This window comes from Dunckerocampus dactyliophorus, chromosome 20 (genome assembly GCF_027744805.1).
Source record: "Dunckerocampus dactyliophorus isolate RoL2022-P2 chromosome 20, RoL_Ddac_1.1, whole genome shotgun sequence".
NCBI classification, from domain to species: Eukaryota; Metazoa; Chordata; class Actinopteri; order Syngnathiformes; family Syngnathidae; genus Dunckerocampus; species Dunckerocampus dactyliophorus.
Window position 1 is genome coordinate 15,894,332 of NC_072838.1, and position 27,963 is coordinate 15,922,294.

Genomic DNA, 27,963 nt, shown 5'->3' on the forward strand with positions numbered 1-27,963 from the left:
TCATCTCGTCTCATGAAACCCCTCATCTTTTGTCTTAACAACTTATATTTTTTAATTAAGTAATCTATGGCTCTGATCCAAATTGCATTTTAAACTGCAAACTCTAGATTGATACATTTAGGAGCAATTTCAATTCAGATCAGATACAGATTGTATGTGTTTAATGTATAAACATGAAAAACAAATCCCGATAACACATTAGGGAGCTATTTAAATTGTGTATCTTGATTTCAATCGCTTATCTAGATTGCTCATTTGGCTGCGGTTTAGAAATGTAATCCAGATCTAATCCAGATTGCATTTGGCAGCAATTTCAGATTTCACACACATTCGAAATTGCAGCCCTGATCCAGATTTCATGTTGCGTGGCTAGTTCAGCTTTCTCTGATTCAGCAATTAACATTTAAAACAGCAACTCAAATTATAGCATAATCAGTTATATGGCAGATAACGGATGATGTCATTTGTTGTGTTAAGGGTAAAGTTTGTATTAGAACTAGTGTAACATTTGAAATTGACCCTCGCATGGTCATAGACGTTCCACTGGAGCCTGCCCACAACGTTAAGCTCCGCCCCTAATATCTGAGACGTAGGCGACGGTCTTTTTAACTTGATTGTTTGCAAAGAGACGCCCTCTTTTCTTTTTGCAACGGATCCCAAAGCTCACCCCTCCTCCCACAACACACACACACACACACCTCCTCTGTGATCTAAGCGACCCCCCCACTCGTGACTGGTGGTTGTTCACATGGAAGTGTTCGGAGGCTCCACACTTTGTGCGAGGACGCGCGGCTGAGGCGCACGGCCACTCGGGACAGCAGCCGGTGGAGATGTGTTGCAGCAAGAGCTGATTCTTCTCCACTTTATCCCTCCTCTTCTTCTTCTTCTTCATCATCCTGTAACCAAACATGCAGGACTTAAGTCACAGTCTGCTTTTCTGCGCGCTCCTGGGCTCCGTTTACGCAGCAAACGGAGCCTCCTGTCCTCCGGGCTGCGAGTGCTCCGAGGCGGCGCACACGGTGAAGTGTGTGGCCAAAGACCTGCGGAACGTCCCGGTCGGGATCCCCGGATATACTCGGAACCTCTTCATAACAGGGAACCAGATCATGCGAATCGGTCCAGAGTCCTTTAAAGGCCTGGATAATGTGACCAACCTTTCTCTTTGTAACAACAGGTAATTTATATATGGTTTGTTTGCATGCAGTTTTAAACAGGCTTTGTCTTGACCACTTAAAAAAGACCCCCATGCCTGCACTGGATATGGAACAACTCCATTCACGACAGCACACTTTATATATGATTGCAATTTAAGCCCTCCTGTTTGACAGGTGTGGACGTCCACTTCTCCACGTGTTCCATTTAAATGAACTTTTTCAAATGAAGAAAGCAAATACGAACTGTTAAATGTATGGGTCCTTACATGATCAAAACACGCTCATATTGAGGTAACTGACCCCTCAGTGTTGAGTTAGACTACATCTTTCATTGATTGCTTGACTAGGAGGCATGTTACAATTTGCTGTATAAAGGCTTCATACGGATTTAATCCAGGTGGCATATTGCAGATTTAGTTGCAATTTAAATGACATTTTATTGACAATTTATACCAATATTTACTTTGATTTGGCAGCCATTTAAATTGCAGATCTATTCCAGATTGCACATTTATTTGCAATGTAAACACTGGAGCTGAATCTGATCCAGAATGCACATTTGCTGACAATATCAACAAGATCTACCTTCACTTCAGGATCTCCGAGGTGGAGTCGCACACCTTCGCTGGTCTCCAAAGTCTGCGCTCTCTGGATCTGAGCAACAACCAGCTGGCGGTCATCCACCCAGAAGCCTTCACGGTGGTCAACAAATCCCTACGCGAGCTCAACCTGAGCCGAGCCCTCTACAACCACTCCTCGGTGATCGACCTGGCCACGGCGCTGCGTTGGAGCTCGCTGGTCACGTTGCGCGGCCTGGACCTGTCCCACAACAGCCTCATCTACCTGCCCTCGCGCATCTTCTCCCACTTGAGTGGCCTGCGGCGCCTGCTGCTCTCCAACAACTCCCTGGTGGCCATCCACAACGCCACGCTGGCCGGTCTGGAGGAGCTGCAGGAACTGGACTTGACCCTCAACTCGCTCAAGAATGTGCCCGAGGAGGGCTTGCGGGAGCTGGACTCACTTTCCGAGGCAGAGCTCCTACTCAGGGAGAACCCCTTCACATGTACATGCGGGATAGAACCTTTTGTCCAGTGGCTCAACCGCTCGCAAGGACGCATTAGAGATGTTAGTGAGCTGGTGTGCGCCTTCCCTGTCGCCATGAGGAACACCTCCATGCTCTCTGTGGGTGTGTCTGGGACTCTGGGGTGCCGCCAAAGGGGAGCAGGGGCAGACCTGGCCCTGCAAACATCCTACGTCTTCCTGGGGATCGTGCTGGGCTTCGTGGGCCTCATTTTCCTCTTTGTGCTCTATCTGAACCGCAAGGGCATCAAGAAGCGCATCTATGACATGCGTGACGCCTGCAGGGAGGTGTGGGAAGGTTACCATTACCGCTTCGAGATCGATTCGGACCCCAGGTTGTCCCAAGTGTCCTCCAGCGCCGACATGTAAGACCTGAACATTTAAGCAAGGCAGTGGAAAAGTGTAAAAAATGTACAGATTTGTCTGTAAATATATACATACAATTGCGTTAATAATAATAATAATAATAATAATAATAATACAGCATTGTTGCCTTGCTTGGCGAAAGACTGCTCTGCTCCACTTCCTCTGTTACATAACTAATATGCTTAATGTACGACTTTATGAGGGGAGTTCGCTGTTTCCTGTCTTCCACACAAGAGCAAGAGCAAGTGCCTCATGTCATACATGGAATAATGCCATCAGCTGTATCCATTAGGTACACCTGCATAATCTAATTGCATCCACTTCAAGAGCTGTAGCAACAATTATGCTTTTCTAAACAATAAACAACATGGAGTGCACTACTTGGCTACAACCACCAGAGGCACTGTTGATTCAGAGCAACATGACATCGGCAATGCTGTCTGGTTAATTTTATAAAACAATAAAGTTATCTATGTAGGAAAATGATATTAAATAGTTTTTAAATAATTGTATAACATTCTCCAAATGCTCTAATTACACCCAGGGTAGGCTGCAAGGTGGTCTCCGTTTGCGTGTTCTCCCCGTGCGTGGGTTTTCTCCTGGTACTCCGGTTTCCTCCCACATTCTCCCACATTCCAAAAACATGAATGTTAGGTTAATTGGTGACTCTAAATTGTCCATAGGTATGAATGTGAGTGTGAATGGTTGTTTGTCTATATGTGCCCTGCCATTGGCTGGCGGCCAGTCCAGGGTGTACCACGCCTGTCGGCTGGGATAGGCTCCCGCAACCCTAAAGAGGAGAAGCGACATAGAAAATGGATGGATGGCATGCAGGTCACAATGGAAAACATCTCATGATAATTGGGTAAAAGGTTGTTATTTCAAAAAGTCATGATATGCAACAACTTTATTTTTTAAACCTTAAAAAGGGACATGAGACGGCCACCGCTTTAAGCATAGCTTGTTACTGCACTAGCTAGCTAGCCTCCAATGTATTTATTGTAACCTTAAGAAAGGGTTTTCAAACAGAGTGGGGAAGAAGGACAACGTAAGAAGCCAAAAACTTACCACTTCCACACGAAATGAGAGGAGAACTTGTTTCCAGTGTGTCATGTCGGACATCCCATGGGTGACTCCATGCAGTGTTGAGGTAATGTAATGTAAGGTAATGTCTCATCAATGTAACATTACTGACGCCTAGTGAGCAGAATACTACATATGACTTGTCTGGCAATATTTTTTGACTAGAAATAAGCCATAGTCAACCACAAAATAGCGATAATTCATTAAAAATACATTTTTTAAAAAAACAAATAGAGTGAGGGAGCGATGTTCGAACTGTGATGTAGCAAGGTACGACTGTATATTGCACGACACAGTAGCAACAGAACCAATGTTGTAATAGCGGTAAGGAGAAAATATCGCATTAACAGCGCCAATGGGTCCATTGTAAACAATACGGCAAGCGTAATACGCAAGGGTTTCACACCAACAGCTGAGCACATGCTTAGATAGATAAAGCAGCTGCTGCCACCTTGTGGTGTTACAAAAAAATACATCAGGGGGTTGACTACAGCCACAGGTGTTGATGCCAATTTTTTATTTATTTATTTTTTAATCGGAGCTAATTAGAGACCTTGGCGGTTGCTTTTGTAGACCACACGATTAATAAAATTAAGTGCAGCATTTACAGTAATAAAAACGGCATGTTTATGCTTTAAATATCATTACATTGATATTTAAAGCAATGTAAATCATTACATTACATTAATATCATTAAATTGCGCAGCTGTACCTAATTTGGTGCCCGCTGAGTGTATGCCACCCCTAATCGGGATTTAGCTTGTGTAGACTGGCAAGAAAACATCGTAATCAGGTCCTAATTTACAGCAAAGCACTTGGAATTCCATCTGAGTGACTGTGATAGCCTCTCCTCTCCTTCTCGGATCAGGAAGGAACATAATTCGGCACAGGCTAAGCAGGAATATCCTAGCAGTGCACGCCCCCCGTCCTCTTCCTTTTTTTTTTCATGAAATGTTGCTTTGTTTCAGTGCCTTGAGTTTTATTGTCAAAATGATGAGAAGCAGTCGCAGGTTGAGGCCACTAAAAGCAGCCCCACTTCTTCAAAGAAATCAGAGCCCACTCAGTCGGCCGCTCCATGTTTTTCTGTTTAAGAAGACCCCCCCACCCACTTTCTTTCAATGATAAGATACAGATGATTCAGGAACACCAGCCACATTGCTTCATTCAGCGGGATGAGGAGGGGCTTTTCTTTGACAGCACTGAACACGCGTCATGCCATATCTTTTCTGGCTCAATCTCAAAAAGTCAATCATTCCTTTTTGGCCTTTTCATGCTGCAAACAGATGAGTTTATTGCCCCAAACTGCTGTGTTTTTAACTATTTAGGATGGTGGTGGGGAGGCGGGGGTGTCAGCCACAACAGCCCCCCATTGTTTAAAGCCAAAGAAGCATCCTCCTCCTTTCAAGACGCTCGGAGGTATTTTACTGCATGTGCAATAACACAATAAAACTACACAAAGCGGTGGTGGTCTCTGTGCTTATTTAGTGTCACGTCGTTAAAAATGCATGATGGTAGACTACTGCTATGTATTCCCCCAGGCTAAGGCGCTATTTCACCGGTTAATGGAACACATTTTTAATGATGCTTGCATCTTTGGGAAATCGTATCTTTTTCAAAACTGAAGAAACAGACTCCATTTTTGGCCCATGTTGACATCTCCAATAACTTCACGATCAAAGTAAAACTGTGGCTCGTGTTGAAACACCAATGTAAGGTATTCAAAAGACACAACCCAAACACGTTGATAAAATCTAGTATTCTACACTAGTCACCAGGTGTCGGTCGTGTTACGGAAATGTTTGGTGAGAGACACACAAGGATCAGAATTGATCCCCGAAACAGCAGGCTTTTATTGCAGGTTTGAATGATCTCACAACAGGGATGATAATCCCTAAAAAAAACACTGGCTACTTTTGCGGCCGTTACCCACTCAAAGCTGAAACTCAACTCTGAACCCATTGGGGAACACATTTATGGTAACACACGCACGCATGAGTCTTACTTATGGCTTATTTACCCTTATTATGTCTACTATATTAAGTATTACAAGTGTAAGGGTGAATATAAGGGTGTTATTTCATGTCTAGAGGGCTCCAATAATGTTAAAAAACGTATTTAGAAGGTTGTAGCAGGTTTTCTACGTGCTAACTACAAAAAGTATTTGATTTATAAATAAGAACTCCTCCTTTCACTTGTTACTTATCACTTATTCACTTATCACGGTCGGTTTTGGAACCACCTACCGTGATAAACGAGGGATTACTGTAAATCCCATTCATCTGTTCCAGACACTCAAAAGTATGAACAAAAACTATATTTCACAGAGTAGAATTATGGTTTTACGTGCAGAAAACAATGCTAAACTAATTAGAAATGACGAATGGATGGAACTTATTGTCAATGCGGACTTCCCATACTGTACATCCTGGCGAGATCAAACTCAATCGGGTTTCTCTCCTTCTTCATCAAATTGCTGGCACTCGCAACTTTCCCCGGCTCCATGGCGGGTTTTTTATCAGTCACACTCAATAAAAAAATGCACAGACTGTGAGTCAGCAACGCGTAGGGCGCTTTGCTCGAGCACTTAATTTCACTGAACGACACCATACAGGGCAAATGGGCTAGTTGGTTACGTGCAACATCGTACAAAAACTGCAACAGCGTATGAAGGCAAAATCTTTTGCCAAAAACCGGATGCATATGAAAACGGTTGGACTTAATTCTATCGCAAACTGTACATTCATTGCAGTCTTTATTCATCCCAAGTCTTTAATTATGTAAGGCTAACAGTGTTTCTTTACAAAGCGGCATCGCCCCCTGCTGGCCTGGCATGCATATTACAGGGTCTTCAATTGTTTTCATGTAAATGTCTCTTAAGGATCATGTTATTCACTGAAAAAGTTGTACACGTTACAAACAAAGGCTTATTTTACTACACTCAGCAAATATGCAGTAATAACGTACATAGTTTTTCCTTAGACAAAAGGACTTTTTGCATCATCTTGCAAACTAACAAACAAAAGTCCTTGGGGGAGGTAACCATCATGGCCGTGGCCAGCTACGGTGTCCGCAGTGCAGCAGCTCCACATTAACTCACTGAGGAGAAAACAATTGAGGCTGGACACAAAGCTTCGGCTCAGATAGCACGAGAAAAAAGCTTTGTTTTTTTCCAAACACCAAACCCTCCCCTCGAGAAAAGACGCCTTGTGATACTCTGTCTGCTTTCACAGGCGGCCATTATGCCGGCCGGCGAGTAATAGGATTCCCTCATGATGACAAAGTTGAGCACTCTACAGCCGCTTTTGTTTAAGTGTCATCATTCTTAATCATTGGCGGTGGGACCCAATCCCGGGGGGGAGTTTTAATTTGCTGTTACGCAACATGCCACAAGCTGGATGGTGGTGCTGGGGGGGGGGCTGGGTTATTGGTGTCAAATAACAAAGCGGCCCCGGCGTGTCATTACTTCTGTTTCACTCATTAAAAGCGGCGTTGCCTTGTTGAAATGTACGCTGTGTTTGCTCGGCGGGGAGGCCATGGCCAGAGAGCGACAAACACTTCCTGTTTCGTCTTCTTCTGCAGAAGCTCGTTAACAGCAGAAGAATGGCCCCAATTAGAGCAGCATGTCTGATTAAAAGATTACATCTTTGCCCGTGTATTCCCACAAGCAAGTCTTTCCACGTTGTTGCATGTGGTTTCAGCCACGTTGGACCGTCAGGCCTTTTTATATTTCATGCGCCTCCTCGTCTCTGGGAACGTCTTGGCACCAGGACAAGGCTTTGATGGCCATGTTAGGGAATGTGGCTTGAAAGTCAACGGCCACATTTGCCAGGAATCGAACATGTTTAAAAGACTTTTTTTTAAAGAAAGCGACCACAACAGTCGCGGCGTGACGACAAAAGTGACATCAAGCGTCTGCCGCCAGCACAGATGACAAATGCAGCTGTTTCCTATAGGTCTGTAACACATACATGTGGCCACAACATTAGGTACGCTTGCACAATTGAATGGGAACCAATAAAGTGGTGATAGAATAATTATAATATTTGCAAAAATCATACATGTACTGATTAAATAAGTCAATTAAGGAGTAGTAGAATAAAATAAAATAACAAAAACAATTTAGGATGTCGTCATGATTTTCTGTGAGTCAAATAAATAATAGGAGTAATATAATTAAATAATGACGATGAAGATTATTTTTTTTTCTATTTTTAATATATTGATTCATTAATATATTTAACTACTAGCTAAATAAATACATTTATAAATAAATAAATACTTGTGGTCCTTCATAGGTACTCTTTACACAATTTAATTAGACTCAATCAAGGCGCAACATAATAAAATAAGAACGTAATTATTTTTACAAATGTGAAATTACGAATAATTAATACAGTACATTTTTGAAATGTAAATAATAAACATGTAGTGTTAGCACTTTTAGGTATTTTATGTGCAATTTATTCAGAGTTGATTCAGGGGCAACAAAATGAAAAAATAAATATCTTGTTTTTAAAAAAATTAAGAAATGATTACGGAATCTCTTCAATTTCATTTTGAACGTATGACCACAAAAGGAGGTAGAGCAGGTCATCCAAGGTTGGCGGTTCCATCCTCCCTGGGCATGATGCTGCCCACACTGGTTTCCGTCGGACCACCCCAGGGCAGCTGTGGCTACGGATGTATGGTACCACCACCAGTGTGTGACTGAAGAGTGAACAAATAATGGGTTCACTTCATTGTGAAGAGCTTTGGGTGCCTTGAAAAGTGGCTATATAAAATCTAATCCATTATGAATTAGTTTTGGTACATTTGAGGTACTCTTGCACAATTTAATAAAAGCCAATTAAGGAGTAATATAATGAAATTATAGAACAAAAATTATTTTATACCAAACTGCAATGCAATAGTAAGTATTTTTCTCATTAAAGCTAAATAAGTACATGAATAAATGAAGGTATTGGTTGTAGACGGCCACTATGTACCACACAGCATCAAATTCCAACAACTACTTCATAGAGCTAAATGAGTTCATTACGGTAGTGTTGCCTATCCATCATTTCCAACCACAAGGTGGAAAGGGGGTGAGCGACCCACCAGAGTGGTTCCATTGGGATCTTATCCATTGTTCTGCTGCACTCTTGATCAATGTGACTTATAGTTTGCGATAAAGCATGCAGCTTACTGCTTTGCCCAGACTGGCAAGCTAGGCTAACTAGCTAACAGCTGGAACGTGGAGGATAAAGACAAACTGTTTAGAGGAGCACCAGGCATAATGAAGCCCTTCTATTTATTCAAAACAGCGGAGGATAATAACTCTATGATCCATTAATGTCTCTCTCTCTTTCTCTTCTTCTGCTGGTTGATTATAAATGGCCTTGACCCATTTTAAAGAAGGGACAAGATACTCGCCACTCGTGGAATACTTCATCATCTGCTTCACGCGTCGATAGCTCGGGCTGGAATTGAGCAGGGAGTCGGCCAAATACAATAGTCCATCCGCGAGACGCAGTCATTTAAAGACGCCTGGGATTATATCTGTCTTCGGTAGGGTCAAAGTGATTCATTTGTGGGGACATAAGTTATTACTGCTGGTTTTCATCTAGTTACGCTACTGGTCCACGACCTTTTGCTTCCACCATCTAACCTTTTTCAATTTGGGCCAAAAATGGGTTTGCAACTAGCATGCTGCTAGGTGAATTTATTATATCACTGGTTCAAAAACACAAAGCAGGTCTTTGTTGGATCGATTCTAGCATGTTTCAGCCAAGCAAGTTATTCTAGCACTACAGTGGACCTCCACCAAGGCCAAACTGTTGACTAAAGTGAGAAACAAATACAGCACGTGATGATGCATTGCAGGAAAGTGGGGAACGATACGTTCAAAGGTTCCTCTTCAACTATTCTATACATTTCTGTTCTGAATGAAAATGTCAGCAAATGCCTGATAGCCAACTAACCTAAGCATGGATTATGCTCCTGCGTAGTCACTACGCCGTACCCTCCGTCTCGATCCTTTTATAACGCTTTGTCAATTTGTGCAATTCTCTGCCAAACCACAAGGGGCGATGTTTTCAGGAGAGTCAACTCAGTAAGCACACATGGCGCTTGTCGACTATTACCTTGTTAAGTTCAAACAATGGCAATTAAATAGAGACGCAGAGTGCTGTTGGAGCAGGAACTAATCGATGTGTTGCAACAGTCAATTTTCTTGCTAATATGCATCCGAAATCACCTCGCTGGCGCCTCGACGAGGGAGCATAATCCAGGCATAACTAACTAGGGAGCTAGGAAGTGTGACCTCACTTAAACTCAGTTAAATTCAATGTTGTTTAAGCTAGCTCATTAGCTAAATTTGTTTGACGTGACTACTAATGATGTGCGATACCACTGATTTCGTTTCCAATTCGACACCGAGTAAAATTTGGGCTGGTATCGACGATACCAATTTAATTATTTTATTAATTTAAAAAATTACAATTGAAATGAATTAATAATTTAAATAAATTCATAATTAACTCAAGTTATTTTTTTATTTTATTTTATTTGTTTATTTATTTTAAACCCTGAAGCCTGTGCATCACTAGTGACTATACTGATGCACTGGAAGTGGTTAAATACATTTTGGGTAATCCTGATCGCTAACTAACAAATTAACTAACTAATTAGATAGCTAACAAGTCTTGCTAAACCAAAACTCAACTTTAAAAGTGTGAGGCACAGTTGGTAGCTGGGTAAATAGCATTTACATCGTCCTACAAGATTAGTAGCTAACTAACTGAAACAGCATTACATTTTGTGGCGACAAACGGCCATCAATACATGACTGGTGCTTGGAGCAGGAGGGAACAGACATCACAGAACACCCAGAACAAAAAGTGCCAACTCCCTGGTTGTTTGACCTCTCACCATGACACCGTGAAGCTCATTATTATTATTATTATTACCTTCATTATTCCAAGTGCTGGACCAGATGCCAAAGCGGGAAGGGTCTCCAGCTTGTCCCGGCGGGGATTCCAAGTGTCTGATTGGTCGAGCAGGAGGGGAACAGTTTGTGGGGCCAAAAGGGTGGATGGAGGCTTCTGGAGAGGGGACGTTGTCTGCAGAATGTGTTGACATTGTCATTGTACTGCAACAAGGGCTTTCTTGCATCACTGTAAAAAAATAAAATAAAATCATACAATACGCCATAGCGAGAGCTGATTCTGTGTACTATGAGGCGACAACAGGACACAGTTGGGAGCAGGCCTTTCACTTCCATGTCACATGGAAAGAATTCCGAATAGAGGGACTTAAAAAGGAGAGCGAGGGGAAAAAAAAGAGTCCTCAGTGCTATTTCCTCTGACAGGAAATTGTGTCTTTGATGTAAGCCACCACACTCATGTGGTCATTGCATGGGAACTGTCGCTGTGCTCCTTCACTACTCAAAAGTCATTACAGCACTACTATTAAAATCAACCTATTAAGTCTAATTAGGCTACTGTAGTGCCTTAGAAATATGCTGGATAATCAGGCGAATGTCACATATTTTGACCCTCGGGTATTACTGACGCCACTTCAGCTACATAGCGAAAAATTAACACAAATAAACCTGATAACTTGTGTTTCAGTCTCGAAGAAACGACTACTCCGAGTCAAAACCGTGCTGCTTTTAAAACCATTCCATTACGTCACTTTTGACTATTGTGTTGTCTTATGCTTCTGAAAGCAGCGAGATGTCAAATACGTTTTGGCCCCCAAAGGTCGCCATATTCTATAGTGGCAACTCCTTAGGTACTAGCCATATGAGCTAGCGAATTAGCGACAAAAAAATAGACATTATAACGTGTTTAAACTGGAGCTATAGCTCAAATGAGTTTTTCAAAATAAAACTAGCGTTTAAACCTGATTCAAAGACGAGAGTTAACGAGTGGAATGTGTCAACGGAGGAGCTCTGGGGAACAACCTGCGTCACGTGGCAACTCACGGGGTCCCGCAATGCATCATGGGACCTGTAGTGTCATTAATGCGAGGGTTTAGTTTAGTTTAGTGTAGTTTATTGATTAAAATATTATTATGTGGTGCAACACACTTTCCGAGCTTCTTAGGGGGTAAATAATGTTGGAATGTAATAATAATAAAATGCTATTTACATATAGTAAATATATTGGTGATTTTCTTTTGGGGCACACACCTGTAGGCAATCAGCTTTGCTAGGCTGTAATTGGCTGCAGGACGCCACATAAGCCACTTGTCTTGGGCATATGACTGTGGAGCGAGTAGTGTTAAGTGCGGCTACTGGGGGGCTCTGACATACACAAGAACATGGCTTGTGGGATTCATTTGGGGTAAGTTGTTTTTCAAGCTAAATGTGTTGCGTTTTATGCTTTTGTATTTGTAACTGTTAACTACTTGTGTGCAGGTTCTTGCTGATTTGTTTAGTTCAAGCAGAGCATGTACGCTGTTTGTGGACCCCTCAAAAAGGTAAGCAAGTTTTAATGTCATAGCTGCATGTAACTAAAAGTGACCTGGAACTGGCAGCCATTTTAGGCTGGTTTTATGTTTAGTGGACAGTACGGTTAAGAAAACGGCAAGCCTTTACTGTGTTGCTTTTTACTAGCTGTAGATTCTGTTGCAGCTGAGAGACAAAGAGACAACGCATATGTTGGCTACTTGCAACAACGCCTAACACCAAGACTTGGTGGCAGCAATCCCCAGAATGAATTCAGACAAGCTTTGAGTGGTCCAGCCTCAGCCCAAAGCAGCAACCGCAACAAAGGACTGGCCATGAATGTCTATGAAAAACTAGCCCAAGAGTCTGCCCAAAATGGATACGGTTCAGTCAAGGTGGTGCGTGTCCGCCCTGTGTCCAGACAAAGTGCTCCCCTGGTGCCCAAAAAGTCCCCAGAGCTGGACCCCTCTGCTTCCATTGCAAGCGCTGGCACTTTAAAGCAGCACGAGAGCCAACAGGCCAACAAGAAGAGTTGGGCCCCTCAGCAGGGTACACGCCGCATGAGCCTTCTGCCCAAAAAATACGTTACAGCTCAAAGTCCTGCGGCAAAGCCGCAGCAAGAAAAGCGCTACCAGCCTGTGGCTCGCAAGCAGCAAAGCAGCCTCTTTGTGTCAGGTTACGGCTCACGAGAGTACGTTTCTAACATGCAGACGTCAGCCACAGGTGTTGCATCCACCTCTAATTCCGCAGGAAGCTCTCAGCAGGGCAAAGTATTCCCAAGCTATAGCCAGTCTTCCCACAAGCACTACGTCCCACTCGGCTACAGACGGAACTCCCAGCAGTCCGCGCCCACCGATGTGCTCCGCATCCCTCAGCGCTTTGGTGGGCACCCAATCAAGCGGCTGAAAACTCCTGAGACCCAGGTGTTGAATGAGAAGACCCAAAAAGCTTCCCTGCAGAAGAAACTCTCTTACAGACTGCCTGCCCGCAAGGGTCAAATCATGTCAGAGATGGTAAGACTTAATTGTGCCCACACCCCAAGAAATTTATCAATTGCATTTCTAATTTTATTTTCTTTCCAACAGGAGTGACAAGTGTGGTTTAAAGTTGATTGGAAATAAATATTTATTTGCTAAACTATCTGCTCAGTGTGGTGTTGTAGTTCTAGTGCAATCTTGTGGCTAAAGGGTGTGTTAAAATAAGGTTTTCATGAGCTTTAATGCAAGTCCTGAACTTTTTTTTTACATATTTTGGAATTTTCAAATACTTCAATCTTAACTGGTAATCTTATTCGAATTGCCTGAAGAAGCTATTGTGATAGTGGGCGCAGTGGGACTGCTTTTAACAGAGGGATGTCCTGTTTGAACATTTAACACTGATGTGCAATACCATGATAGCGAGTAAAATTCAGGCTGGTATTGGTGATGGATAGTTTGTACTAATGTGTAGCACATGTGAAAGTATTTCAAATCGCAGAGTGGGTTTACAATTCAGCAAAGCTACTATACAAACGGGACAAAATCGTGACAGTAAGCAAAAATGTGATTTTCTAAAATTTTGCATATTAAAATACAGTATCAGTATATAGTATCAGTTCTGTTCAAATTTATGAAAAGCTTGCAAAAAAGCATTTTTGGTATATTTTGACAGCAGGGCACAACTGAAATATGCACAAATGCTCCAATTTACTTTGGATGCTTCATTTGCACTTGGTATGAGTTTACGTCAAGGGTTTTGGAGAAAACTTCGTCAGTTGAGGTCAAGTACGTCAAAGTGTTTCAGTATCTATTTTAGAGCCTAACGATCTGATATCGGAGGTACAGATTTCAGTATCGATCTGCACGTCCCAAATGAACAGTTTAACTGAAGTTTACACTTGTGGATGTTGTAAATGACTAAAGGTACATTGGCGGCAATGTAGGAACTAATTCGCAGAAACATTCAAATCTTGCTCGTTCAATTTGTAGGCTTGTACACAAACCAAATGGGAGTGTGTAAATGCCCACCTACCTAGAACATATACAGTAGCGTATACGCTAAGATATTCTGAAACCCTTTTTGCTCTGTAAAACATTTCCAAAAAGGGACAAAAAATGACAAGCTATCATCGGCTAGCTTTTCTGGAACGCCAATATGGCGGCGATCACGTCGGACGCAACCGAGTGTAACGTTACAAAGCACCCGGATGTTTTAATTAAACTAGGCTATTAAGGTCTTTTACCATTAAGGGCTGTAATCGGCAAGTACTAAGGTAATTATGGGGATTTTAGCAATGTAATTGCAGGCTTGAAAATGACTGTACTTTTTGCATCTACTTATATGCTTACCTGTGTGCGCTTAAGCCCCCGGCTTCGCAAACCGTGGTACAAGTACCACTGGTGGTACGCATGCGCCATCTAGTGGGAAGTAGGGACAATTTGTTTTAAATATGGGAAATGTATGAAATCATACAAATTGTATTAGTTTCACTGAAATGAAATTAAAATTAGATTTGCACATACATGCCACGTTTGAAGCTAAACAGTCATGGCGGTACTACGGTGTTTGAGAACTACTGCACTAACATGGCTGTGCATTTAATCAACTGCACACTTGAGATGTGCAGATTGATACTGAAATCGACAACAGCTCTTTAAACTCAAAAACTGATAAATCAAAATATCAATACTTCAGTCTTTTGAGGTAATTTACAGTATTTCACAACAGTGTGAAGTAACAGTTTGAATTGATTGTGAATTAATTTTCATTCTAGTAGTAGCTCTTAGCTTATTTTATTGGTTTTATTCGTTTGTCTTTAATACACCATTTTCACATGATTTTGGACTGTTTTATGTTGTGTAGTACCTTGGATACATTGTAAATCATGCCGCTAACTCATTAAGCCTAAATATTTTTTTGATGTATTCTTTATGCTATGAACTACGTTAAGCTTTGAAATACACTACTTTTGAAACATTTTCCAGACACATTAGATGTAGTTGTACAAAGTATTGGATCGGTATGGCCGATACCAGCCTGAATTTTACTCATCGGAAAGGAAATTTGTGGTATCGCATATCACTATTGCACACTGCTACAACTGAGCATACAACTATGTCTGCATACAATTGTCAACTAAATAAATGCACAGCAAAGATCTTACGAAGATTTAATGTACATTTATTCTTAACACGTGGAACATATAGTATAAAGATTTGATACTGAATAAATGATATTCATTGAGCCAAAAAAAAGGGGGGGAAAAGAAGAGGAATTTACATCAAGTTTTTAGCTACATCATCTGAAATACAAATATGCAGAATCCGCATCACTGGAAAAAAAAAAAACAAAAAAAATAAAAACTTTTTCTTCATCAAGGTCTAGTTGTTATTCATGAAGGAACCGCAGACATGATTTGTTATATTCTCTACACCCGCACCAGACAGTTTGTGTGTGTCTTGTGTTTGCTGGGAGAGTGAGCTGCTGCTAAACTCTCGCCAAAGTGGTAACTGTCAAAGATTTTTTTTTTTTTTTTAAAAACGGTGAAGCGACAGAATTTGAGAAAGAGAGAGAAGTGTAATTAATGTACAACATCATATATACACTGCAGCCTGGACTGCATATATCTAGAGCTGAGGACCAGTCCTAATAGAAGGGTCAAGTCATACAATCAAGGGACAAAGAAGAAGAGGTCGGGGTGTTGTAGGTTCACCGTACTTTGGGGGGAAAGCCGTCGTCGTCTCTCTCAACATCAACTAAAACTGTTTGAAAAACTACAGTTTGCTGCCAAGCCAGCGTATCTCAGTGTGAAACAGTATTATTACAGTATGTTTACAGTTTGTTTTAAGGTGTACAGTACAGAAAAGAAGTCCTACAATCTACTGCACAGGCCTCCGACCACAGATGTCCGCTCACAGCCCCGAATGTGGTTCCTGTGGGGGGCCGAGCGCACGACATCCCAAGTTACAGCAGTCTTCCCGCTCTGCCGTCTGCCTCCGCAGGGTTCCCCCTCACGCCCCCTCATGGGAGAAAGCAAGCACATGTATCCCCAAAACTCACTGTAAACGAGACAGCAACTTTGGTTACAGGTTTTTTTTCTGGATTTTTTTTTCATTTTAATTAAAAAACAAGTCCTTTCAGGCTAAGCACAGGTCCTGATCAATTCATCTCTTCCAGTATCTTTAAGCATAAAATCCACAGCTACTTCATGATAATCCTTCCTTTCGTGACAAGCAGGGGGTAGAAAGACAGTGGAATCCGAGGTGATTTTGCATAAATAAAAAAAAAAAAAAAAAAAAAAGACAGTCAGTTTAGCTGTTTTCACTCACACGCAACAGACACACAAAAAAAGTGGGGGCCGGGTGGAACGGAAATAGGGCAGAGTGGAAAACGCCCCCACGGCTGTCATGACTGGCCGATGCGAAAGAGTACGTCACAAATGACTTGGGACACCATGGAGTTCATGAGCGGAGACACGGAGATGTCTAGTAGCCGCGACTCGTACAAGGTGAACTCCGAGTGGTTCTCCTCCACCTTGGCGAGGGCGTGCAGGGCCCGTGCTGCCCGCCGCATCATGTCCACACTGGTGGGCTCGAAATGAGCCTGCATCTGCAGCAGGGAGCTCTGGCTCTGCTGGTACTGGGTGGCGGCCAGGCTGTCCTCCAGGAAGCCCAGCAGGTTGCCCACGCTGCTTTTCTGCACGGCAATGGCCCGTGCCGCCAGGCTGTCGCCATGGGCCAGGTTGGCCAGCAGGACGACGGCCATTTCGCGGCACACGGCCACCTTGCGCTCGCCCACCAGACGCACCAGCGAGCCGTAGAGCTTCTCCAGGCGGCTGAAGGGCGGCGTTGCCAGAATGAGGTCCACGTTGTTGTCCTGGATGCTTAGCTTGCTGAGGGTCTCGAGGACCAGTCTCTGTGGGGAGAGCGAGCCGTGAGGTCCCAGTGTGGGGAAAGGGTCCAAGGCTTCCGCCGAGGGGCAGACGGCCCAGTGGAGCAGTCCGTCTAGCAGAGGCAGGCATATACTCTCCGAGTAGATGGAAAGGTCTAGCTGGCCGGAGATGTTGGCCAAAGTCACTAAGCAGTTCTCCCTCAGCACCTCCAGGCAGTCCCACCACCACTCGTCTCTCTCGCAGCTCACGCCCTCATCCTCCTCTTCCTCTTTCTCGTAGGTGACGGGTGCCTGTTTGCGCTCCGGGTGCCTGTGGTGGAGCAGCACCAGTCGGCCCAGCAGCAGCAGGAGACCAGGGTGTTTGGACATCTCCAGGTCGTTGCCGGGGACAAACGAGAGGCTGCGTATGATGTTGGAGACGCAGATACAGCGGCGAGCGAGCGAGTCCTGCCAGTCGGACAGCGTGCTGAGTGGCGTCTCGTCCTTACTGTGAGGCTCGTCCTCCAAGATCTTAATGTTGCGGCGGCTCTGGAGGTCAGGGTTGATACTGAAGAGGTACTTGCCATTCTCTTTCTGCTCCTCTGCACCACCACGGACCACCTCTTCTGTGACCGATCCTGGCCGTGCGGACAGTACGTCGTCAATGGTGGCGGTGACTGGAGCACCGATGGGAAGAGGAATTGGCGGGGTCTTCTGAGGGTCAGAGGATGGCGGTCCTGGTTTGTTCTCACCGTTAGACTTGTCAGACGTTTCTTTTGTTGTCTCTGACGTCTTCTTGCTTCTCGCCGAGGGTGTCTGCTTCCGCTCCTTGAGGTGGCTGACGCGGCTCTCAAAGTGGGTCTGGATGTGTTCCGTGATGTCGCCCCCACCGACGCTCCAGTGTATCAGTCCACTGTCAAAGTTCTGCCGCTGGCCCAGCTTGGACTGGTGGTTCACCTGGAAGGGATTCTTCTTCCGCACGACCTTGATGGGGAGTTTATCGAACTTGCTCGCCTGCTTGGGCTTCTCCGAGTTGAGGTCCTGGGAAGACCCTGAGGTAGAGGTAACGAGTTGTTTGACAGACAACTCCTTCTCTTTCTCTTCTGCCTCGTCGTCTGAAGACTTGTCTCTCTGGGAGCAATCGTCCTCCTCTTTCACCTGAACTGATGGGGTGTTGGCCTTTGTGTCCTCCATTTCCTCCTCATCATCGTAATCTTCATCCGTGTCCATGTCCTCTCCCTCAGGCATTGGAATTTCATCATCCGAGTCTTCAGCGGCGTTGGGGTCGATGAGGGTGCGCTGGCCAGGGTCTCCCACCTCGTACTCCTTCAGGATGCCGAAGATCTCAATCAGGCACCTTCTGAAGTACTCCACCACCAGCTCGAGAAATCCAGGAAGCTGAAAATAAAAAGGACGTCAGCAAAATAGGTCACACATGCAAAATAATCCAATTGATCCTGCTGGTGGAACTTACCTGGCATAAGTTAAAAGTGGAAATACTGTTGTCATCATAGAGTAAGATGTTGATGGTGTCCAAGGCCCAGGTGCTCTCTGCTAATAAACCTGACTTTAGTGACATCATCACCCGCCACGCTTCAGGAGTGCCTGTGAACGCACCACAGAACATATGAGTCAATTTGAAAACGCAAGCTAATAAAGCCTGGATCTCTGCAAGCTATCCGTCAGTGAGCTACAGACCTGGGAGATGAGTGATCATTTTGTTTTTCTTCTGCAAATAAGCTAATGTAGCGTTATGTTGCTGTTAAAATGTGGCTGTAATGTTAACAGTGTAACTCGCATACGTAGCTATGCTAGTGTTGCTAACGTCCTCTAATGTGTTCCTGTCCCACTCCTTGTTGTATGTATTATATGACATCTATTACATTGGACAAGTGCAGCATTAGACCATGTAGAAAGTGTGCTTCTTGAAGGTACATACACAAACACAGCTCTTTAGCTTTAGTTAGACACAAGATGGCATGTTCCAAAAAGGGGTCACTCAAAGCACTTTCGAACTTCTAAATTCCAGCTTGAAGGCTCCGTTTTGCCCAATAATTGTGGGACCTTTGAGGTGTATTTAAACAGTAACCATTCTTTACCTATGTCCTTCATAGTTAACCGTCTTCGGGGCTTGAGGTGTGGCTGGGAGCACTCCACAGATCCAGGAGGAAAACCCGCATCTCGTCGCATCATAGGCTGCTGCACCGGGGCCTGTCCGATGTGGGAGGCGGGCACTGGAGGTCCAGCTTTCTGCACTTTGATGCCTGGATGCATGTAAGGTGACTTGCTGGGTGAGGTCCTGCTCTCCATGGGCCTTGGCATGGGCGCCGGACTCGACACTTGAGGAATATGGTTCTGCGACGTCTGGTAAGTAGATGGAAGAGGTCTTGTCATGGGTGGGCCGGAACCACCGGGGCCGAAAGGTGGTTGCCGCTGGTTGACGTGACCGGGCCACTGCCCATCGTGGTTCATCCGTTGGTCTGACGACATCATCTCCTCTGAGCGATTCATGCTGTGGTAGCCGGGGGCCTGGCCGGGCACGGGAGGTCCCTGACGGTTGGGATAGTTGGGGTAGCCCATTTCATTGCGGCCCTGCCACATGGGGCCCTGGGAGCCATCGGGACCTGAAGGCATGGGGCTCGCCATCATCTGGGAATTTGGACCACCAGATGATGGTCCACGGTCCCTAACGAAGGGAAAGGGAAACTGGTTCTGTGGACCTGGTGGTCTACGCTCGCCTCCAGGGTAAGCATTATACTGATTATACATGTCCTGTTGGCCCTGGGGTCCAGAAGATTGGGGTCCCGGTTGCTGCTGACCAGTGTAAGGGACATTGTACATTTCCCCCTCATGCCGCTTGGCAGGGGGGCCGTACACGCCATCAACAGGACGCTTGTAGTTCTGTAAAAAGCAACATTCAATTAGCACAAATTTATTCAACTGCTAACACAGTAACTTCAATTTTGTCCTTACCGGTTGCTGCTGTGGATACATTCCTGGTTGTTGATTTGGATACGGGCCACCAGGGGGCGCTCCTTGGCCAGGGTACTGATTAGGATAGGAGTCATGTCTAGAGAATATCACAGAAGTGCACAAGTTGAATTAATTGCACATAAATCCAAAGAATAAAAATATAAATTGTGTGTTTTATAAATTAAATGCCAACTACCGTTGCTGAGGAGGGGGTCGGCTAGGTGAGTACATCCCTGTGTCTGCTCCAGAAGGCATCATGTTAGGCTGAGCGGCTCCAGGTCCCATGTTGCCATCGGGGCCCATGCTTGACTCTTGTCTGCACAATTTTAAATAAATGAGTGCATTTAATATAAAATATCCCATACTTTAACCTGTTGGGCATCTTTTCCCCTCTGATGAATTTGAACAATTACCTGCGGTCATATCCATAAGGATACTGTTGCCTCTGGCCCATTGGCATATTTCCCATTGGTCCTGGTGGACCTCTGTTGTACTGTTCTCCCATCCCACTGTTAGGACCAGGAGGCATGAACTGTTCTCCAGCTTATATAAAACAAAATACAGATGCTTAGTTTTCACTTTCCCCAGCCCTTACAGTGGTACGTGCTCCAGTGGTCACTCACCTTTCCTCATGCCACCAAAGGGGTCTTTGCTGGACTCATAGGGACCCATCCGACCCATTATCTCAGGCCCGCCCATTCCGGGCTGGTAGTTCTGTGAGTTGGGAGTCATGGTGTTCCTTCGGGGGAATGCTGGATCTCCGCCGTCGGCAAAGGGGTCTTGCAGATTTACGCTACTCCTAAAGAATGCAAATTGTAGTTCATAGTTCACAGTTGAAAGAATAAAAGAATACAGAGTGACTAAATGTGATACAATAGTGTCTAACTTGTACCTGGAGCCAGGCATCGGAGGCATCTGTGTGTGAGGGGTGGAAGCTGGGGTGGGAGGCTTTAGTTCCCCCCCTTCTGCCATAGAACTACTAGTGGACTGAGGAGTCTGGGGGCCTTGGAGCGATCCGGAACCAGCTGCACAAGAAAACAAGGATAAACGGATCTATTACACAGGTCCACAAAATTTTATGAAGTTGCAGAAATAAGAATGAAAACCATGTTTTTTAGCTAATTTCAGGGCACTGATTTCAAAAACGACATTGGCTTTGTCGGAACGGGTCACATTTTTTTGGAAATGTGATATTTCCTTTACTGTTGCACGCCAAAATGCATTAATTCATGTGAAGCTGTCAAGACAAAAGCAGGTACTAAGTGATGGATACGGCATAAATTAAGCACAGGAGGAGGAAATAAAATTACTTAGAACATAATTTTATGGTAGCACCTACCTTCTTTTATATTGACGGGAGTGTTCAGCATCCCAAGATTCACGTATCAAGCAACAGTAGTCTGCTATCATACTGACATTCAATCTTCCCCGATACATTTTTTCCATCACTTTTATGTCCTGGTGAAATCTTGCCTCATGGGGGAGATATTTTCCTCTTTGTTTCAAAAATTCTGTAGACCACTGTTATTTGTCCATTATATGGACATGTTGAGTTGTGCAAAAGTAAACATTATGTTCTGTAATGTAATTCTGTTAAGCATGTTGAATTGAATTAAACCTGACTATGTTTCTATGACATACTGTAGGTGTGAGTTGCTGGTTTGCAAGCAAGGCAGGATAAGATTGTTGATCACTACTGGGGAGCTTTCCTTTCAGGAGGTGGTTTTGTCAATTCCTTTAAGTAATTCCTGAACGCTGCACACAGTTAGAGTGTCAAGGTGCCTGGCTTTAAAGTAAAGTGCACCGCCAGGAAAGCTCTTCAATCCTCCAGCTCATCACGGCATGCCATAGGAGCACCAGTCTCGCACCAGCCTCTTGGAAGTGACCAGGAAACAACAACCTGAACTCTGCCGCTGACAAATGGCAGTGTCAAAACTGTGTTGTGTGCATGATGCTGAGTGATAGATGGTGTTTGTGTGTGCATGTGTGTGTGTGAGAGAGAGAGAGACACAGTGTCATGCTCCATCCAGCTCAGGACTCAAGTCTGATGACTCACGGTTTCCCCATTCATTAAATCGGCACACGCACACACGCACACACACACGGTGGGGTCAGTGCCAGGTCACACTTATTCACAATTTCTCACGTCACCCTCGCGCCTCTCTCGCTCTCACACATACACACACATTAAGCACCACCCCTCCCCCCGGGCAGGGATTTCCCTTCTACAAGGGAGGAAAGGAAAAAAGGCGAAGGGGAGGCAGAGTCGGAGAAATTGTGTGACTTTTACACACACAAGCGTCTCCCCCCACCCCTCCTTCATTCATCATTTCTGGCTCAGTACTAATCTCCAGGGAGTGTTGCTTTTGTAGCCCTGGGCCAGGCACCAATCACGCTCCAAACATCAGCCCCCCCCCCCCCCCCCGCTCTTCCTTCATAGTAACTACAACGTCTGTGCCAGCTGACAAGCAACCTGATGTATCCTGTGACACAGCAACACTGACTTCCTGCACCCCTGCATGACAGCCAGGGCGGCTCTCAGAAGCATGTGGCTCCCCCACCCCAACTGCACACCCCTGTATTGACACACACAAGCAGCGTCTTACTCAGAGTTCATTGAAAGATTTAGCATACAAGACTCAAGGGGTGGCGGAGACTGAAAGGACAAGTCTGTCGTCATGTCCTGTGCAAATGCCAAGTACAAATTCCCACAAGAAACTCTCCTTGGCTCAACATTCATTCAATACAATAGCACCTACCAGGGCTGGGAGGCTGGATCTTGGGCTGGTTCTTTTTGGTGTCCGTATTAAAGAAGTCCGGGGGCGGGTCCTCGCCGCGCTCTATCTTGCACTCAAAGGCATACAAACACTGAATGTACTGTTTCTTGAGGGAACTGGCTGCACTGCTCGACGTGCCCACGTTGAGGTTGGTGGCGAGCTCCCTCCATTTCTTGTTCTTGTTCACCTGGTGGGCGACCGGAGCAAACACGCGTCTCAGGCAAAGCTTCTCCCTACATAACAATAAATCAGGCGGAATGCTGGCTAACCTGGGTGAGCCCTCCGATCTCTTTGACGGATACGTAGAGTCGGAACAGATCGAGAGGCTTGCGTCCCACAGCGGGGAGGTTGTTCATGCCCATAGCCTTCTCTTCGGCAAAGGCCAGGTACCTGTCCACCCACATCTTCCTCTCCGGTTCTGGGCCAAGCTCGTACAGACGAGTGATCTTCTCATTTGTAATGGTGGAAGAACTTGACTTCTGTAAAACAAGAGATCAAAGGTGTTGCGCTAAAACACGACAAAAAAAGACAATTATGTTGTGCGGAGGTTAATGTCTACCTTTTTCGAATCGGTCTTAGGAGTCCCGTCCACTTTATTGTTCATTTTCTGGGCTGGATTAATTTTGTCCATCCCAAACTCTGAATTTGGAGCCATTCCTAGGATTGAGGAGTAATAGAAAGAAGACATTAAAATAAAATATACATGGGTTGTCTGAATTTTTTCACATGACATTTGTGGAGTGTCCTATCACTTGTGGTCAAAATGCCTGGAAACACAGAATGGCATACGGGTAAAACAGATATCCTCAAAGTTTTATAATCATTTCAGAAATGGACAATGACTTATGGACAATTAGTTACTAAGTCGCGAAGTCGCGCCCATCCCTTGCAAGGACGTTTGCGTGATGGTGACTATGTTTTTCCATCCTAAAAATTTACAGACGCGCTTGTCAGTCCACTAAAATTTGGTGGTGATTTTGAAGTTACATGAGTGTTTTATAGGGTGCCTGTGAGAAATTTCAAGTCAATCAGAATGAATAAGTGCCGCCATGTGGTGTATATTATATCACAAATATTGTATCACAAGCAACACATTGCATTTTTTGATTTTTTTTTTTTTTGTTGAGGAGTAGAAGCTCACGTTGTCGTGTCAAACAGGAGTAGTGTACTCTGAGTGTACGGCTATGTTGCACTCACCGGGGGTGTTGTTGCCCATGTTTCCACCCATTGGGTAAGGACCTGGTCCTCCCTGGTTGATCATACCATGCATGCTGTTCATGCCAGGGCCGTATGGAGAAGCTGAACCCATCATGCCTTGAGACATGGGGTAACCAGGTGGCCTGTAAAAGATACGCTGTTAGCTCACAAATTCATGTAAATGATTCAAGATTCAAGATTCAAGAGAGTTTTATTGTCATGTGCATGGTAAAACAGCAGTTATACCATGCAATGAAAATCTTATTCTGTTCATTCTCCCAAGGAAAAGAAAGAAAAACACAAGAAAGAATAAGAACATAAGAAACATAAACACATATACATAAATACCAAGAAATTAAGCAACAACAGAAGAGACATTAATGCAAGTAAATAATACAAATAAATAAATAAATGATGCTTTTATAATAATTGTTTTGAATTGATTTCTATTCAGTTCTCTAACAACTCTGTGCTTTTGTTCTAGCATTGTGTTTTTGTGGACAAAAAAAAAATCATTTTACATCAAGAAGTGATTCTAGCAATTGCCAAACTCATGATGACTGAATGTCTGGAGGCTGATCTGGCATCCTCGCTTGGGAAAGAAGTGTTTCACTGATCCGTTCTCGCCTGCTCTCTCCCTCCCTCTCCCTCTCTCTCTCAATCTCTCTCGCTCGCTCAGATAAGTGCTTGGTCTTCTGCCATGCACTCTACAGCACGCTCAAACTAAACACAGCACGTGGGAAAAGCGGATCATTTTTCATGGTCACACAGGAAAGCATTGCAAGCAATAAAACACACAACTATACAAGTCTTATTACGCTGAAAGATTGGAGCTTTACATGCAACAGCTCTAATGCAAGGGGTCATTTTGCCGTGTTGTGTTTCGCCCACCTGTTGTGTATCGAGTTTGTAGGTCCATGGTGCATGGAGGGGCCGCCGTCTTTACGGTTCATGCCTGGAGGTGGACACATCCCGGACACCACTTGGGGAGGCATGTTGGCCATGTTTGAGCCCATCCCAGGGCCGTAGGGCCTTGAACCCATCTGGCCCGGGCCCACTCTGCCGGGAGGCATGTTTCCATAGGGTGCCCCGCTGCCCTGGCTGGGCATGGGATTCATGGAGCCACCCATGCCAGGCCCGCTAGGGTAGTTGGCATTGGGCATCCCTGAGTAGCCGGGCGGCCTGGGATAACCTGGAAGTATACAACATGGAAACGCTTAATGTGTTGCTAACATCGAGCTACTTCACATGACCACCTACTGTGTTCAAAGTTTGCCATCTACGTAAGTGGACAGCCTTCTAGTCAAGCATCTCTCTGTGGTCCAGTTCTAAATTTACCTCCGTGCTGCCTGTTATGACAGGCAGTCTGATGAAGCGGCCTTTATCTGGCCCTGCCGGTCTGTTGCTATGACTCATTGGGAAAACTTCTTCAAAGTGCACAGACTTCAAAGTGAAGTGATAATTTGATACGTATATAAAAGTGAAAGGAAAATGGAAGTCTGGGTTATCTGCATAAATCGAGAAGAGTAAGGTCAGTCGTACCTTTAGGGTTTCCAGTCCATAATATGCTACCTTGTCTTTATTGTTTTATGTGAGTGTGAAGGCAGGAGTACCCCATGGCCTTGCCTCACCTTGAGGGCCATACTGTCCCCCCTGAGGCCCATAGTTTCCCATGGAATTGTTCTGAGGATAGGGTCCCATTCCACCATGCATCTGACCCCCCGAAGACTGGCGTGGAGATAAGGCAGAGCCAGGTTGTCCAGGGGAGCCATAAGGAGGCATCTGTGGGTTACGCATGTACACTGGAAGGCGAGTGCAACGCTATTAGTTTAATTTATGGCTCAATTAAAATGTACATAACATTTGTGTGCAAGCATAGAAGTGTCATCTTACACAAACAAATGCATACAATTCTGTATGGACATTTACTCCTTGCTTTCTACTCACCCCTGTCTTGGCCCATGGCCGACTGGTTCATGGAAGAGTGCATGATGCTGTCTGACTGGACGCTGGGCGGCCGGGGAGGCATCTGATTACCTGTAAGGACAAGCAAATTCAATCCAATGAGTCACATCAAATGGAGCACAAGTGAAATGAAAACACAATCCTGTCGCAGGCAGCGGCATCTCTGCTGTTTGGCTGGTTTACAAGCATTGTGATAGTAGATAGAGACTTAATGTTCCCATCTGGCAAGTCACTTCATGAATTACAAATGAGATCTCGTGTTTTTTTTTCCCTTTTTTTTTTTTTTTTTGGAGTGTGCCAGTTTTCTGTTTGGACTCCAAATCTCCTGCTTTCATGCGGCATCTGATGCTGTCAGCTCTTCAGTGGAAATGCATTTGGAATTAGAGTGGTTGGGTTGTTTTGTTTTTGTTTTATTATGCCTTGTCAGGTGAAAATTGCTTCCATTTGTTTTTTTTTTTTGGTTCTTGCTTACCCAAATCATTTGACACATTTTGAAGACCTATTTTAGCAGTCAAACAATGTCATATTGAAGCAAATAAAATGACATCAACCCTCAAGTATCATGTAACTTTACCTGGCACAGCAGCGGGTGACAGCGGGCCAGTGCGGGAGGGGGTGACGCTGGCAGGGGAACCCACAGGTGACGGCGAGGGCCCGCGTATGCCTGGCAGGTGGGGCGAGGTGTGCGGCGAGAAAGGCGACTGGGCAGGGTTGCTCTGCTCCCCCTGACTGCTGGACACGCCTGAGGTGCTGACACCGGGGCTCAGGGCTCCTTCGGTGCCGGTGGGAAGGTCGTCGATGGAGCCCGACAGATCCTGGAAGAAACACAAAGGCGGCCATTTTCTTTTTTTTAAAGTTATGCATCGTATTCAAATATAAGGTTTTCCACTGCAACAAGCAGTTCAGTTCAAGAAGGTCAGAGAGGAAAAGAGCTGAAGGGGCAGTTGCTGGGAACAGTCTGGTACCATGTGGTGATGCTATCGAGCCTTTCCTGGCCCAAGCACAAAGGCAGCCGGCCCGGCAGGAAGGCAGCCCACAACGATTATGTTTGTGGGAAGGTGAATGTTTACACACTGGCCACTCACATGGAGCCCATGTGCTTCCTCAGAAATGCAAGCTCATCTGCCAGTCACGTCAGAGGAAGAGGGGAGGGAGTAGAGAGAGAGAGAGGGAGGAGGAGGAGGGGCGGGGAGGGAAAAAGCATTGGTTGGAAGGTGGCCAACAATTCCCATAGAAATCTCACACTCGCAGGCTGGCTGCAGCCTTGAAGCCGGCGGTTTTGCACTTGAAACAGCGCCCGTTGCTATTTTTGGGATGTGACCTGATGGAGGAACCACAGAAGGATTCACAATAAACGCTGATTCACAATAAAGACCTCCCTCCCTCTTCCAGACCGCCTTCTCTTTCGGTGACTGCACTCACCCAGGCCTCTTTGACCTGCACAGGAGAAGCATGTGATGCACAGCAGGGATGGCTTTTCTACATTAACTAACCCATTAATGCTCATAAAATAAAGGTCAGGATGCAAGCAGGGGAGCAAGGATCAAACAGCGTCATGTTCCTTAAACAACCATGGCGGGATCCTTTTCCAGCTCCCAATGTCATTAGGTGACATTTAACCACCCCCACCTCTGCTGAGACATCACAAGACTGGTCATCTGACAGAAGAGAAGGCTCTGTCTGCTGGCCAACACAATGACCACCCCGGTAGCCGCCACGCTCAAAAGAGTCATGCCATTGTTACAAAAACACGCCAACATCAATCTCCCTTTGCTTGGCCCCAGACTGCAGGGCAAAAAAGGGTCAGGGGTCAATGCCTAGAGGTGTCTCTCTGAGGGCACGAGGGGTCAACTCAGCCGGGAGTCATTGTAAACGGCTGACACGCTTCAGTCACATGACAAGAAAGACAAGCAAGGAAGGTGGAAGTGGGCAAGTTGCACAGAATAGGAGTCAACAGTACACAAGCTCGATTGGTCATGTCTGTTTCATTTGTTGACAATTGCACAAAAGGAAAAGCCAACAACCACAGAGCTCTACTTCTCATGCCTTTATGAAACGTTACGTACAAATTTCCGCAAGAAAAGGGATC

The 27,963-nt window shown here is 44.9% G+C and overlaps 3 protein-coding genes across 3 annotated transcripts in view; 2 read left to right on the plus strand and 1 right to left on the minus strand.

Annotated features, from left to right (window-relative positions):
• Positions 1–525: 525 nt before the first annotated feature.
• Positions 526–6,931, plus strand: tpbga (trophoblast glycoprotein a). The gene is made up of 2 exons (XM_054764776.1): positions 526–1,174; positions 1,751–6,931. Exons 1-2 carry the CDS (start codon positions 909–911, stop codon positions 2,601–2,603), a joined length of 1,119 nt encoding a protein of 372 aa, XP_054620751.1. The 5' UTR covers positions 526–908; the 3' UTR covers positions 2,604–6,931.
• Positions 6,932–11,534: 4,603 nt separating this feature from the next.
• On the plus strand, positions 11,535–13,214 carry LOC129172974 (uncharacterized). The gene is made up of 4 exons (XM_054763329.1): positions 11,535–12,010; positions 12,085–12,146; positions 12,301–13,127; positions 13,200–13,214. Exons 1-4 carry the CDS (start codon positions 11,988–11,990, stop codon positions 13,203–13,205), a joined length of 918 nt encoding a protein of 305 aa, XP_054619304.1. The 5' UTR covers positions 11,535–11,987; the 3' UTR covers positions 13,206–13,214.
• A 2,043-nt stretch (positions 13,215–15,257) lies between these two features.
• arid1ab (AT rich interactive domain 1Ab (SWI-like)) overlaps positions 15,258–27,963 on the minus strand; it is a 44,309-nt gene continuing 31,603 nt past the window's right edge. The window contains exons 5-20 of the mRNA XM_054763328.1: positions 26,449–26,689; positions 25,857–25,946; positions 25,541–25,711; positions 24,801–25,101; positions 23,910–24,052; positions 23,272–23,369; positions 22,982–23,191; positions 22,695–22,899; positions 20,828–20,960; positions 20,559–20,734; positions 20,349–20,478; positions 20,132–20,251; positions 19,936–20,032; positions 19,062–19,863; positions 18,437–18,567; positions 15,258–18,360 (exon numbers count right to left, since the gene is read on the minus strand). Of these exons, the coding sequence (XP_054619303.1) occupies positions 16,498–18,360; positions 18,437–18,567; positions 19,062–19,863; positions 19,936–20,032; positions 20,132–20,251; positions 20,349–20,478; positions 20,559–20,734; positions 20,828–20,960; positions 22,695–22,899; positions 22,982–23,191; positions 23,272–23,369; positions 23,910–24,052; positions 24,801–25,101; positions 25,541–25,711; positions 25,857–25,946; positions 26,449–26,689 (4,911 nt within the window). The 3' untranslated portion in view covers positions 15,258–16,497. The remainder of the gene's footprint in view (positions 18,361–18,436; positions 18,568–19,061; positions 19,864–19,935; positions 20,033–20,131; positions 20,252–20,348; positions 20,479–20,558; positions 20,735–20,827; positions 20,961–22,694; positions 22,900–22,981; positions 23,192–23,271; positions 23,370–23,909; positions 24,053–24,800; positions 25,102–25,540; positions 25,712–25,856; positions 25,947–26,448; positions 26,690–27,963) is intronic.